The sequence below is a fragment of the Armigeres subalbatus genome, chromosome 1 (genome assembly GCF_024139115.2).
Source record: "Armigeres subalbatus isolate Guangzhou_Male chromosome 1, GZ_Asu_2, whole genome shotgun sequence".
Lineage (NCBI taxonomy): Eukaryota > Metazoa > Arthropoda > Insecta > Diptera > Culicidae > Armigeres > Armigeres subalbatus.
The window spans coordinates 89,560,415-89,575,188 of NC_085139.1; the positions used below are offsets into that span (position 1 = coordinate 89,560,415).

General features: G+C 37.8%; 1 protein-coding gene across 5 annotated transcripts in view; it reads right to left on the bottom strand.

The window, feature by feature from the left end:
• Positions 1-2,752: 2,752 nt before the first annotated feature.
• The window catches only part of LOC134228155 (uncharacterized), a 69,912-nt gene continuing 57,890 nt past the window's right edge, over positions 2,753-14,774 (bottom strand). For all 5 annotated transcript variants that reach the window (XM_062709939.1, XM_062709961.1, XM_062709954.1 and 2 more), the window contains exon 4: positions 2,753-3,498. In XM_062709939.1, the coding sequence (XP_062565923.1) occupies positions 3,013-3,498 (486 nt within the window). In that variant the 3' untranslated portion in view covers positions 2,753-3,012. The remainder of the gene's footprint in view (positions 3,499-14,774) is intronic.

Sequence of the window (14,774 nt, forward strand, 5' to 3'; positions counted from 1 at the left end):
TGGTTTGAAACCCCTCCGTCGTCTGAAAAAGGGGCTCCCATGCACATAAGACAGAAATTTCTGCGTAACTCGAGAACTAACAAGAGTGTTAAAATAAAACATAGTTTTTTAGACTGATTCCTGTTTCCGGAGAATGGGTTGTTCTGGGTTTCTAGTTTCTGGGGAATGGGTCATTGTGTTTTTTTTTTCTGGGGATTTTTTTCAACGGAATGGTGGATTCTGGGAAACATCATTCTGGAGAATCGGTCGTTCTGGGAAATACCATTCTGGGGATTGGTCCTCTGGGCATTGACCTACAACCGTTTGAGCCTATGCCCGGAAGTACTTTTTGAATCACTTAATTGATCAATGAAATTTCGAAGATTCTATATTAAAACATTGTTGGCTTAAACTTATTTGACTTGTTCGTTTTATTCCCTTTCATACATATTTTTGATACAAAAATGTTCTCTGTTACTCTCTTTTTCTGTTCCTTCTGTGTATATCTGCACTGAGAAGTGGTCACTATAAGTTAGTGTGTAATTGTCAACTCTGTTAGATTTTTTTTGTTTTATTAAAATTACATCTTTTACAAACAATTGCCACCCGAGATTATTTTATGCTTCTTTTGTCCAAATTGGGTATACGGGCTTTTTTTTACCAATGCATCGAATTCAAAGGTACATTCGATCACGATACTTTAATTACAAAACGAAAGACAAATGATACAAAATAACAAAAGCGTTGTAATACTTTTCTATCGAAAAGTAAGTTAAAATTATTTATATAAAATAATTGGAAGTTTGCAGTTCTTAAATGAAATATTGAAATTATGTTTACATATAAAATAAGCGTCTATTAAAATGATATTTCTAAAACTGGTCCAAATGTGTTATATGAAACTGCTTGCTGTTAGCTTTGTGAAGTAACAACAAACAATGCCTTATTCCAATTCCAATCAGTTTTTTGTACTGTATTATTCGTTTTTATGACCGACCGACAAAAACCAATTGTCAAAGGGTGATGGGTTTCTATTTCTGTCAAAAAATGTTTTTCTTGTGATTCTGCACGAAAAGCAAGAACTATTTTTCAGGGGCATACATTTTCCATTCACTCACATTCCTCGTAAACGCTACCGTAAAATAGTTAGACGCGAAAAATACTGCACTGGTCATTCTCATTTGTCGCTGCATAATACTACGTTCAAAATAAGGATTTATAGCAGTGTTATTCACGGCGTTCGACAAGCGAAACGTAATCGAAATAGTTGAATAACATGATATGGGTCCGTAATTTGAACAAAGTATGTATAAGCGATCAATCATGATCATTGTCTTTGTTGTTAAAAATATATATAAAAAGATCTTATTTTCATTTTGTTTAGCTTCTAGCTAATCAGCTAGAACATGAGATACACAAATTGGCCACAACTAAAGTGGTTTGTTGACGGGGAAAGTAAATTGTAATGACGCAAGACACAGAATCGAGAGGAACAGTTTGACAGAATTATGCTGTTATCATAGGTGAGAAGGAAGTTAAGTCTTCGCCAACATAGCGAAATTATGCCGGGAGAGAAACAAGGGTTTTGATTTGTACAAAATTTGCAACTACTCAAACTTAGCGCTAACTAGTTTTATGTACAACAACTAATAATAAGACAGATTAAAATAATTGTAAGGATCACTCTCATGTGTTGAGATTGCATTCAAATGAGGGGGATGAATTGTCGATAGGATGATATTTTTAAGGTACGATGCATATTCATTATTGATAACGTGTTCTTGTGATTGTTGTGAGAGGTTGTACTTTCCAGATTGAGTAACGGGGATTGCATCACATTTTGGGATATTCGATTGGCGAACTAGCCTTAGGACCAAAAGTCACCAAATTTACGAAAACTTCTGGTTATTACCAAATTTTGGTTCAGTACAACTATGCTGCACAAAGACAAGAGTAAATAAATCGAGTTGCTATCTCAATTAAATGCAGGGAGCTGAGTCCCTACATTCCATTGAAAGTTGACTCAACCATATGACAATCATTAACAAATCGAATCCCGAAAGTGATACAATCCCGGTGACTTTGAACTTAGGAACTAATAGCTGTTGATTAACCGAATGATCATTATGATGAATTGTAAACATTTCTTTTAAAGAAAGGTGATACTACGACGTTCGATGATTTTAAATTGAACCACGAAAAATATAACAAGGAAAAACAACAAAAATATTGATAGCCAATAGATGGTGTTAATTGACTAACGCCAAGACCCTTGCGAACAGAAATGGACACGGTTTTCGATTGCGTTTCTAACCTCACTTTTTCCCAGAAATACCGAAGAGAAAACGTGAGCTTAAAAGTAGGATTTGGCAAATACGAAAACCGATTCCAGTACACTGTTCGACGGACATCCGTAATTTGCAGCCAGATTAATTTTTTTTTCAGAATTTGCCCACGGAATTCGTTTCGAACGCATTCGTTTACTGTTAGTAAACTTAATATTATACAATTTCATTATACGGAGAGAGACGAAAAATTGAATCGATGAAGAAGGAGAAACTCCAGCGCGATCGAGTACTGTTATCACATGTCTGGAAAAAATAATACAAAAACGCGCCGCTAAGTCGCGTGAGATCTTAAGAAAAATTGCTGATGTTTCACGTCTAATGCTTTTTTTTCAAACGTTGAATGAGCTGTGCTAATCTCCATCAAAACTGTTCATTTTGTACCTCTACCGGTCAAAACGAATACCGTTCGATCAGTAGTAATACAATTTGTTCGGGCTATTTTGTTCTTTACTGTGCAAATAATGAAACACTAGTTTCGATCGAAAATAAATGCTCTAAATTAAATCTTAATCAAAATTGTTGTTAAGTTAAAGTTTTATCACCAACGGGGGACACGCAAAACCTAGATGGGGGCAGGAAGTTTGGTTTACATGTTAACACATTCAAAAATAGAACCATTGCGTTTGCTTTGCTTATTGCTATGTGTTGGAAAGTCCGAAAGACTCTCCAGACGCGCACGAGGGCATTAAGCTATTCGGGTGACCAGTGGAGTTTTTCTCCGGTTGTGATGCTGTTGCTGCTGGTGTATCTGCTGGAACTGCTGATGGACGGTGCTGGGCGCGTTGCTGGTAAACTGGAATTGCTGCCCGTTGGCCAGCTGGATTTGGTTGACGGTGGTGGTTCCGCTTACGATCGTGTTCGAAGCCGTCACAGCTGTTGACGAGGTACTGAGGCCGTTCACGACACCGACGTTCGTCGTAGTGGGGGTGATGGAGTAATTTACGTCAAGCCTCGCCCGCTTCGCCATTGGCTGTAACTGCTGGAACGTAAGCTGCTGCTGAGGTTGTTGCGTTACTTGCTGCTGTTGCTGCTGGAGGTGTGTGCCGCTCGATTGAGGAGAGATGTAAACAGACTCATCTTCGTCTTCTAACGAGAGCAGGTCTTTTTGGACGAATTCTAGCGTGAAGCTCTCCTTGGAGTCCACGTTGATGTCGTCGTAGAATTCCGGAACCTGAAAGTGGTAAAACAATATTAATGGACTTGTTCATTTGTTCAAATACGCGAATTTGTTTAGCGATAGCCCAAATAATCTAATTATCTCAGACCCTCCCCCCGAGTAGCACTATTCAAATCTATTTGGTTGCAGCAACTAATATATGACTGGATTTGGTCATACTTAAGTCACAATAAGTTTTTTATGACAAGTGTGCTGCTTGGGCCATTTTTCTGATTTGCTCAATTTGTTAAGTTTATAAAAAATGGGCGAATCACATATTTGTGCTACAGTACTCTTCGAACGGAGCAAACTTGTTTGAAAAATAGAGACGAGAGTAAAGAGATTGTTTTCATGGACGCTAGGGATATTTGTGCTTTCCTTAGTCCCACCACTTCCACTGCTCGAAAATGGATTGATATAGTGACATAGTTTTAATATATTTTTAATGTGATTTAAATACTAGAGAACGCCTGATTTGAAGAAAAAGATGGGAATGTGTAAATGGATCTGTTGCTGCGCAATCTGGCAGCCCTGCGAGACGCACTCACACCAGCAGGGCTGCCATATAAATATACAGATTTATCAGTGTTTTACAGATTTTCAAAAGCCAATACAGACTTGATACAGATAACAGATTTTATACAGATTTTTAAAATAAATTAAAGATAAGCTATGATTGGTGAAGGGTAAAAAAAGGTAAACCCCAGACGAAAAACCCAGATTAATCCACCTACAGTGAGATTTTGACCCTTCCTTAGTTATAAGGAATTTTTTCCAGACTCCAGCATTTAAAACGAGATAAAACTACTCAGCTTCCCACGGCGATTTACCGTGAAAGTAACAAAATAATTGCCTACCCAAAGGCGGATGTCATGGGTTGAGTGACAACTCAACGAATGATAACGTACTGTACTTCATGCTGCCTATCTATAAGGCGCTCGTCGGATTGAATAACTATTGTGACATGGTTAGTAACTATCGTAACGCTGGTTGCATATAATGTACTCGTAATTTCCAGAGACCTTCATATTAATTAATCCAGAACTAACTAAATCAGTCATTGATCTGAACGAAACTCAATAGCGTTCAATAATAACATATATTTCGCCTTATGGATGTCTAACTTGATAAAACTAAACTTGTTCAATACCTTAAAAATGAGCTAGATTTTTATGGTAGTAAATTTCAGAATTTGCACACATACGCACACATACATGCATACAAGTGATCTATTAGTGTCTCAAAACATGCTCAGATTTGCTATCTAGCTTCCACTGAAGAAATTTTTGAAATCCCTTTCAATTTTTACGTTTTTGCTTTTCTGAGAAGATTTTTTTGTACATGCTTCTATATGTTCCTCAATTAAAATCATTTGTTTCTTTGAAACAAATCAGAAAAATAGGCATAATTCCATATCATATCATTTGTTATAATTATATTTTCAATATCAAAGTTAATTTGTTTCAAATACCATACATTTTATTTAATAATTCACGAGATTTCTTGATAGATTAATACGTAACACACCTGCGTAACGCATACAAAGTGAAATTATAGACACTTCCGAAGGAAGGGTCAAAAATGGCAAAAAATAATGGTAAGCTATGCTGTATAAAAGGCAAAAAAATAATGGTAAGCCTAAGTTGGAAAAGAAAACGGCAAAAACAAGATAAGCCATGATATGCTAAGGGCAAATAGAAAAAGAGGGAGAACGCGAGAAAATAATATGGCAAAAAAAAATTAAGAAAAGCCATGAAAAAAATAAGGAGTGTCAATAGGCGAGAGAGAATTTTGACAGAATAGTGATAAAAGAGAAAAATAGATTGTGTTTCAATGAGCAAAATAAGAAATATTGAGAAACATTAAAAAAACAAAACTACCATTTCAAGATCAGTTATCAGTTATGTTCGGAACTCATCGGCTATGCAGCGCGTTAGATTGACAGTTACATTGGCAGTTTGGTTGAATATCTTGACATCTGTGAGATTTGGAAAGTTGTCTTCTACAGAGTGGTTGAGAAAACCAAAATCAATTAGATGAATATTCGTTAAGTCTTTTTTAAATTTATCTGATTGTCGAAGCTGTTGTTCACGACAGTAGGTTGAGTTGAATATCTCTTTGTCGGTGAGATTTGGAAAGTTTTCGTGATCTAAAAAGTAAAAAAAATAAAAAAAAAGCTGAATTGAAGATGGTTTTGTTTGCAATTCATCTGCTTGGTGGCATCAAATTGCATAAGTTTGCAATTCTCAAAGTATCTCAAAATTTTGGATTTGGATCGGATTTGGATAGGATTTAGATTTGATTTGGATTGGATTTGGATTGGACTTGGATTGGATTTGGATTGCATTTGGATTGCATTTGAATTGGATTTGGATTGGATTTGGATTTGGATTGGATTTGGATTTGGATTTGATTTGGATTTGGGTTTGGATTTGATTTGGATTGGACTTGGATTAGATTTGGATTGCATTTGGATTTTATTTGGATTGGGTTTGGATTTGGATTGGATTTGGATTTGGATTGGATTTGGATTTCGTTTGGATTTGGATTGGATTTGGATTAGATTTGGATTGGATTTGGATTTGGGTTTGGATTGGGTTCGGATTAGATTTGGATGTTGATTGGATTGGCATGAGAGTTTGATTGAATTGGATTTGTATAGAATGTGGATTGAATTTGGGTTAGATTGGTTTAGTTAATTGTTTAGTAAACCAATAGTTTAAACAGAATTATCTGAGCAGTTTAAGGACAGCGTCACTGCTTCAGAGCCACATATAATAAATTCATAGCTGTAATTGATATATAAACAACTGCGACGGTAGCTTGAGCTTGAGAGCTGAGCTTGATTGACTGCTCGTAGTTGCTACTCCATTATGACCAGATCAGCTGTTCTTGCAGGGAACCAACAGATGTTTGCTTGGGACTAGCACACATCTTCAATGTACAAGTACTGGTGATCTCATTTGTTAGGTCATACTGGCGCCTGCCACGTCAGAATGCAAGTCAATGTAGGGGGAAGGGGGAGGAAATGATGATGCAATCACTCGCCCACTGCAAGCCGAATATACCTCTGCACTTGCCACGAGTTCATGCGGAATTTGTTGGAATTTCTGGGTTAGGTTGGAGAGGCAGGTCCGTCTTGGTTAACGAGCTGCCAAAGGTGATAGATAGGAGAAGGTAACTGATGGAGTTTCTAATTGGATGTAGGAAACGAGCTCTATAGTTCATTTCCAATTCTAGCAGATTACTGATAGAATACTCAAGTTGGAGGTATAGGAATAGTAATGGAAACGGTATGGAAGTCCATTTCCAGTTCTAGCGATTGCTAGAACACAAGGAATAAAGAGAAAGATACAAAGTAGGAGAATGGAACGGACCTGGGATTTAACCCACGACCTCCTGCGTATGAGGCAGAAGCAGTAGCCATATGACTACCAAGCCCGCGATATATAAACAACTGCGACGGTATGAGATAAAGAATACAATTAAATTCATGTTTTCGTATTAACAGCTCCAAAACAAATTCCTGTCCGAAAAAAAAGAAAGAGTAGAGACGGTAAATATTGTGGGGAATAAAGTGAGTCTGAAAAAAGCATTTGCATTTGTTGGTTACATTGATGGATAAAGTGGAACGTATTTCTCATTTCATGATAAAAATAATGAAATAAACTAAAATATTTAAAAATGACATTAATAGAAAAAATGATAACGAATTTGAAATTCAATCGTAGTTGGCATTTGAAATGCCAGCATACTAAGAAGCTAATGAGAAGAAATTTGGAATTCAATCTCAGTAGGCTGACAGGAATTCTAGATTATTCGAACGGTGAAAATAAACGATCATTCAGTGTTCTGTTTTTGAGGCGTGAACATGCGAATTATCCTTCTATGTTCCGCGCTTGTTTTCGTTGGTAAAAGGCAAATCGGAAGACGAATTTGCTTGGCTACGACACGGGGCCCTACACTGCGGCCCTAATCTCCGAAACATGTACCATAGTAGAAAATGAAAATGAAAAATACGACATCATTAGATACAACCAAGTACCAACATCAAGACACGACGGGTATGGCAGTCCGGCCATATACTTGCACAAAGATTACGGTTTCCAGAAGATCATCACACCTACGACCAGCGACGGAAGTCAATATGTGGCAGTATACGTCCCCCTTCTCAAACTAGTGCTAGCATTTGCTATTGCTAGCTATTGCTATTGCTCTGCCTCTTCAGGGTTTTGCAAAACGACATCAACCTTATATTGACAGAGCTGGCAAAATATCTCAAAGTGATTCTGGGCAGGGACCTCAACTGACATCGAGCGTGGAGCGTGGAAGTGGAAACAAGAAGCCTTGTCCTCGTATCAGCACCTTGGAAAACCTGGTCAACTTAAAACGATATTCCGTTATTTTCCTCAAACTTAAAAAGCAGTACATCAAAAAGGCATAAATAAATTCAACGAAGAAATCGGCTCGAAGACAAGTCGTCATCCTTAGTCAAAAAAGATCGTCGGCCCCGGATCACATACGAAATGATAAAATCTCTGAAACCTCAAGTGACGAAGCTCATTCTAATCGATCTGAACAGCTATTGGCAGTTGGCAGCTCATCGCAGTACCAAAGCCCGGCAAGGATAACACCACAGCATCTGGAATTCGGCCGATATCGATGCTACCAACCCTGACGAAAACCATCAATAAGGCAGTATTAGATGGACTAAACCAGTTCATTGACAGCATGGATCTGTTACCGAAGCGATCCTTCGGTTTTCGTAAAGGACAATCAACGAGCACGTGCACCACTTACATCACCAGTCTTATCCAAGCAAACAAAATAAACGGACTCACCACCATTGGAGTGTTCCAGGATCTGAGCATGGCTTTCAATGCCGTCCGCACGAACGAACTAGGAGAAATCATGGGTCAGCGAAGGATACCTCAAGAATACATCCGTTGGATGTCCAACTTCCTACGTAATCGAACTGCAACCATCAGGTGCGGAGAAAAGGGAATCAAAACAACAGTAAGCAACGGTTTACCGCAGGTTGACGTACTTCCACCAACACGATCGATTTGCATGATTCAATAGATAGTGCATAGTGCAATATGCGGATATTTTTACAATCATTGTCACACGAAGTAGTTTGAATAATGCTAAAACAAAGGCCCAGGTGTGCATAAACAAATTTGAGAATAAAGCTCGAGAACAGAATGTGGAGATCGACCCGGACAAATCCAAGGTGATTCTCTTCAAAGTCGTCAACGTAGACCTGAAATCACAAATTGGTCCAAAGACAATCGAAACTGTTATTAGCTACAAACACTTAGGAGTATACCTGGACCGCAGCAATAGCAATAGAAAATACTTTCAATGATAAGACATGGAGGAGAAACAGAAACCATGGGATTACTGTATAAGGCTTCTGTTATCACAACGCTGTTTCACCAATCTGGTAACGCCTATCGATGTACTCATATACACGAGAAAAGTAGCACCTGGATATTTCTCGGGTACTTTTTCAAAACGGCGTATGTCGCAAATTGTAAACAAACCTGTTTTCAACAGCATATGGCATCAAATTCATCTAAAAATGTGTATATCTTCAAAGCTACATGAAAATGTGTTTTTAAAAAATGTAAATCAATTTTTACAAAACGGTGTAACATCATTGTTGAAAATATTGCACATACACCGCTAAGCAGAAAATGTACTTTAAAAAGTTTTTTCGAACAACTAAATAGTTTAAAACGTGCGTCTGCTTGTACCTTTTCATCACTGATTTCAAAATTAAGCATGTTGCTTGAATATTCTGATTTTCGTTAAGAAAAACATTTTACGTTGTTTTTCTGCAGCAAATGTTGTTACGTCGTGTTGTAAGTGTTGCAATTTTTTTGTCGCATGTGCGTGAAACGTTTCAACTTGACGCAACATTTCGACGTATCAACAATGCAGCGTACGGAGCAGCGTAACATTTCGACGAAAGTAGCATGACCTCGGTCATGCTGACGTATCAAAGCGACGTATGTGATTTATCTGTTGCAGAACGTTGTAACATATATTTCTACCTGTCATAAGACGAGTTTAAACAATCCCATTGAATTCCACCACTTAATTGTATCCTGACAGATACGTATTTCGACCTCAACAGTAAGGCCGTCTTCAGTGTCTCGTACTTGACTCGACTTACGAGACACTACGAGACACTGAAGTACGAGTTACGAGACACTGAAGACGGCCTTACTGTTGAGGTCGAAATACGTATCTGTCAGGATACAATTAAGTGGTGGAATTCAATGGGATTGTTTAAACTCGTCTTATGACAGGTGAAAACATTCCACTAAAAAGCTCAAAATAATTTTCTTATCAATATATTTTTATCAAAATAACTGAAATGTTCACACGCAGTGCAGAGTGGTGCAGATTTCAGGGTCAGTAACGATGAAACTTTTCAAAATGTATCGTTGAGGTGAATTCAATTGCAATAAAAATGATTAGTTTCTAAATAGGAATAAAAATAAAATCTGAAAACTTCCAAGCTCATTTTCTCAGCTTGATCAAAATGTTACATACGCCGATTTGAAAAAGTTCCCGAGATTTACTTGGAAGCTGAATTGTCAGCGAGATGTTATGAAAAGGATGAAGCGCATGATGTTGAAATACAAACAGTGTAGAGCGATATTGGTTGCAAGACAATGTTGAGCACGCGAATCATAAAATTATACTATTATTTTCCTTATACCTAGAGTTAGATTAGCTTACATCTATTAGTTAATAGTGATTATTAAAACTTATGATCTAGTGTCCTTAGTACGGTAGGGAAACAAATGTTAAGTAAAATACGCTGATTTCATAAAAAAAAATCTCGTTCCATATTAGCAGGGAAAAGCACCTGTCTAGCGTACTGGGGTCGTGGGATCAAAGCCCACCGAAGGGGCGGTTACCCTCCAATACCTTTTCCGAATTAAATCTATCACATGTTGTACATATGCATAATCGAGTTTCAGACATAGTACAATTCCTTCCCGATTTTGGCAACACGACCGGATTTTAATGTTGCCAAAATGGGGTGTTGCCAAAAACGGGAAAAAAATTTCAAACAAAATTTCAATTTTTTTGTTTGTATGATTGAAGCTAAATACTGAGAATATATACTACAAAGTATGTGTAGTGTGTTTAAGTGATGCACCTGCATCATAATTGGGTTGTTTAGCAAAGAAAAATATTAGGTTTTTCATTGTTTAATATAAAGAGCTTGCTTTTCTGATCTCCAACATATTTTTATTTTGTTTGTAAACCTAAATTTACATTTGTGTACAGCAAACAAAAAGCCATTTAAATCGATAGAATGACACTAACATTCATAGAATGACAGTTGGCCCATGCAGCATAAGAACAAATTTTAAGTCCCATATAAATTTAAAATGCAAATTAAAAATAGTTCCGGGGCTCCAAAAATTCTGAAAAATTGGGGTTATGCTCAGTTTTTTGTGCAGATTTAGAATATGTAAAAACATATATACCCCTAAACAACCCAATTGTCATTTTTGCGATATTATTCGTAACTCGGAGATTGTAGCTCAAACAAAATTGAAACAATCTCAAGAATGGTAATCAAAACATAATGTAACTTATTAGTCAATTTCATAGTACAAATTTAATAATAAATAATATTTAAAATTAACAATAGCGTCGGCCATGTCCTTACAAAAAAATGTAGTAATAAAAAAACGTTTCTATAGTCCATTGAAGTGCTGACATCAATCTAACATCTCATTTAAATTTTAGTCCACCAAAAACGCTTGATTTCATCATAATTCTGTATATATAAATCAAATAGCGATCCGACGGATACAAGATGACTAAATGTGCTACAAATTTCGGATTCTTATGTAATGGCTTTTAATGAAGGCAAACTTTCTTGTGGTCGGTGTGATTAAGAGTAGTCGGTCTCCTAGCACTCAACCCAGGAATATTTCAGGCGGCAATGATTGATCCATGCGGACTATGTGCACCTCGCACTACAAGTGGTAGTGTGGCCAAGTGGAAGCTGGAAGACCATTTGCGGCATGCCACTCATACTCGATAGCAGACAACCTACTGGTGCTCGCTGCAGCTCATCGCACTCCAGTTCTCAATGCTAGTAATTAACACGTTGAAGACGAAGTAGGCTCAAGAGAAGACAACGGCTATTCGACAAAATCAAAGTGGTTGAAGAATTCGTGTACTTGGGCTCACTTGACCTCCGATAACGATATCAGCAGATAAATTCGGATACGCAACGTGGCAGGAAAGCGTACGTACGAGATCTGGACAATGCTTGTGGAGGACCAACGGGCACTTGGAATAAAAATGGTTCTCTACAACGATTCGACACAAGAAGGCGAGGTGTGTAGCGATCGTGGATCGATCAGGTGGAAGACGATTTACGGACCTTCCGTAGACTGCGTGACTGGTAACGTACAGCAGAACACTTCTGATACTTCGCCATCACAAACAGAACGCACGAGAGCAGGCATTGGAAGTGTGAGTGAGCATTGTGAGTATTGATCTATTGCAATCTATGCTACATCCATGGCCAATGAGTGAACTGCCTCACTCAGATGGATGTCAAACAATGAGTAGGGGAGCGATCGTTGCTGTGATAAACAATGAGCAACACCGTCTAACAAGCCAGGCCGTGGTGAGGTATCCATGTAAGCTATGATTTTCTCATTCGTACCCCGCTTGCTCTAGTACAATGAAACCAAACAATCAAACCACATCATGTGTTCTCCTTTATTCACCCTTCTTTCAAGGTGATAAGATAGTCAAGAGAAAGTATCAACGCCTCCCATTCAGTGTACTGGAGTTCCAGACTCATGGAGATCTTCATTTTTAAAATGCTTGAATGACTTCTTCTATCAGCGCACCGGAACTTCTCTCATTGTTGTCTTACCAAGTGATTCGCTTCACTCAATCAGCTTCCATTGGTCAGCGTTGAAGATCAATAAATGATGAATCATAGAACTTTCAATTTCAAAGATCTTAGGAAGCTCATAACTTGCCCCACGGCAGAGCATCAAGTAGGCTTAGATTTACCCGATTTTTTCTCATGATCTGATTTAAGTAATGCCTGCTCGAGAGCCTTACGATTACATGTTACCAAACTCTTACCATTACTATTGAACTGTTGGAAAACATGCTGGAATCAAAACGCTCGTTATGCAATTGACACATCAGAAAAATGGAAAAGCCATATTAATCGCTAGACAAATTTGCCTAATTTAAAAAAATAAGACTCTTTGAAATAAAATTGTTGCTTATTTTATATACGGGAATTCAGCAGATAGACGGATAAAATGATAAAATTACGGTTTCTCGGCTGATACCAGAAAAGTGGCGCGTAATGAGCAAAACGACTTGATGGTTAGACAGCGCATTTAAAAAATCGAATGTGCCAATCACTAGCAATTAAACCTACGGGGGTTGCTTGTTCCTGGATCACTCATGCAGTATTGGTTGCATTGTGATGTAAACAGCGGGCTTCGCTTAATAGGTGTTGTACTATGTACAACGGTGTTAGTCAGCTTATCGACGACAAAATCAGTGAGATGCCAAAAAATACGACATTCTACGGTGGGCTGGTTAGATTAGGGTAGTGTGAATAGGGACATGGAAAACGTGAATAAAAAGAGCAGAAAAGTTTCAACAGACATTGTTTGCAATGAGCGGTAATATAAGTGGTGGTTCATTAATTCAGCGAAAGTGCCCACTATTCGTACAGAGCCCATAGTACGCATATAAATCTTAATGACATTCACTTTTGGTTTTGTTTATCTTATTACATAATTATAAAAGATTTTAGCTCTTAAAAGTAACAAAAAAATATTTTCGAGGTTGTTGCCAAAATCGGGAAGAAAATGGAAGAAAAAAAACGGGTGTTGCCAAAATCGGGGTAGACAAAAACGGGTGTTGCCAAAATCAGGGATGGTACTGTGATTAATTTCCACTCCGGGTGGCTTAATACCCGACATGTAGGCAATTAACTTTGAATGTACCAACCAGAGTTGATTGTGCACTCCCTGATCTCCAAAATCAACAGTTTGCCTGCAATGAGGGAGAACAAGATCGAAAGCATAGTAGAATTTGCGGTTAGCGTCCGAAACTTCTGTGCGACAGGGACGCATGTGTGTTGGAGGAATATTTGTACAATATTTCATTGCTTAATTAACTCGTAGCCAAGTTACCGCCCTCAATAAAATTGGATTGGGCGCGCTATAGGCTAGCTCTTCCGATGGTTAATTTGACCGCCTTTATATCTTGGGTTTCCCGACTAGAAGGTCATATCAAAATTATATCAACCTATGTTATTATGTTATACTAAATTTTTATAACAAAATTTGTTAGAAACGTGGTGCAGGATGTTGTTAAAATATCAAAATTTCTATCCAAAATCACACTACTGGAAACAAAGCCCGACTAGAAGAGCATAACAGAAACTAAATACGATATTAACATATTGTGATATTTATAACTTATTTTGATACAATTTTGTTCTTAGTGGCCATTATCTTTCAAATGTTGTAACAGGATTTTATCATAATATGATTTAAAAAATGCTTAACACCGAATTGTCCAACAGTAGGCAATTAAAAAATCATGTTAAAACATTTGAAAGATAATGACCACTAAGAACAAAATTGTAACAAAATAAGTTATAAATATCACAATATGTTAATATTGTGTTTAGTTTCTGTTATGCTCTTCTAGTCGGGTTACGACCAACAGAAGCAGCTAGCACGATCGCGTTTCCGCCGGCTATATTTGATGCGGAACCATTTCGTAGCGATGCGCGTGGTGGCAAGAAAGGAAATGCCTTTTTGAATGCACATTCTGAAACATCAGTTTCAGTGGCGAATCGATCGCAATCGTCAGTGAAGCCCGAAGCGTGCCTAATATGCTCTCTAGAGAATCTCGATGGGCCGCAGTACGAGACACTGGACACTGGAAGGAATATGCAGAACGAAGCCATGCGGGAAAGATGTGTGTTCACTAAAGCACCACGAGTTGCTCCACAATGGAAGGAGAGTCGCAGCTGCTGAAATAAATATTATCCTGCATCTCAATCTGTGCAACCAAGATACAGTATGCGTAAGCATGATTGTCACGTGCATGGAACAAGTTCCAGCTCCGTATTGTTCCGCTATCTCCCTGTGACTCTATACGGCAAAAATCAACTCGTTCAAACGTATGCTTTTTTCGATGAAGGATCGGAGCTTACACTCTTACTTAGATGAGAAGTTGACAGATGAGTTAGA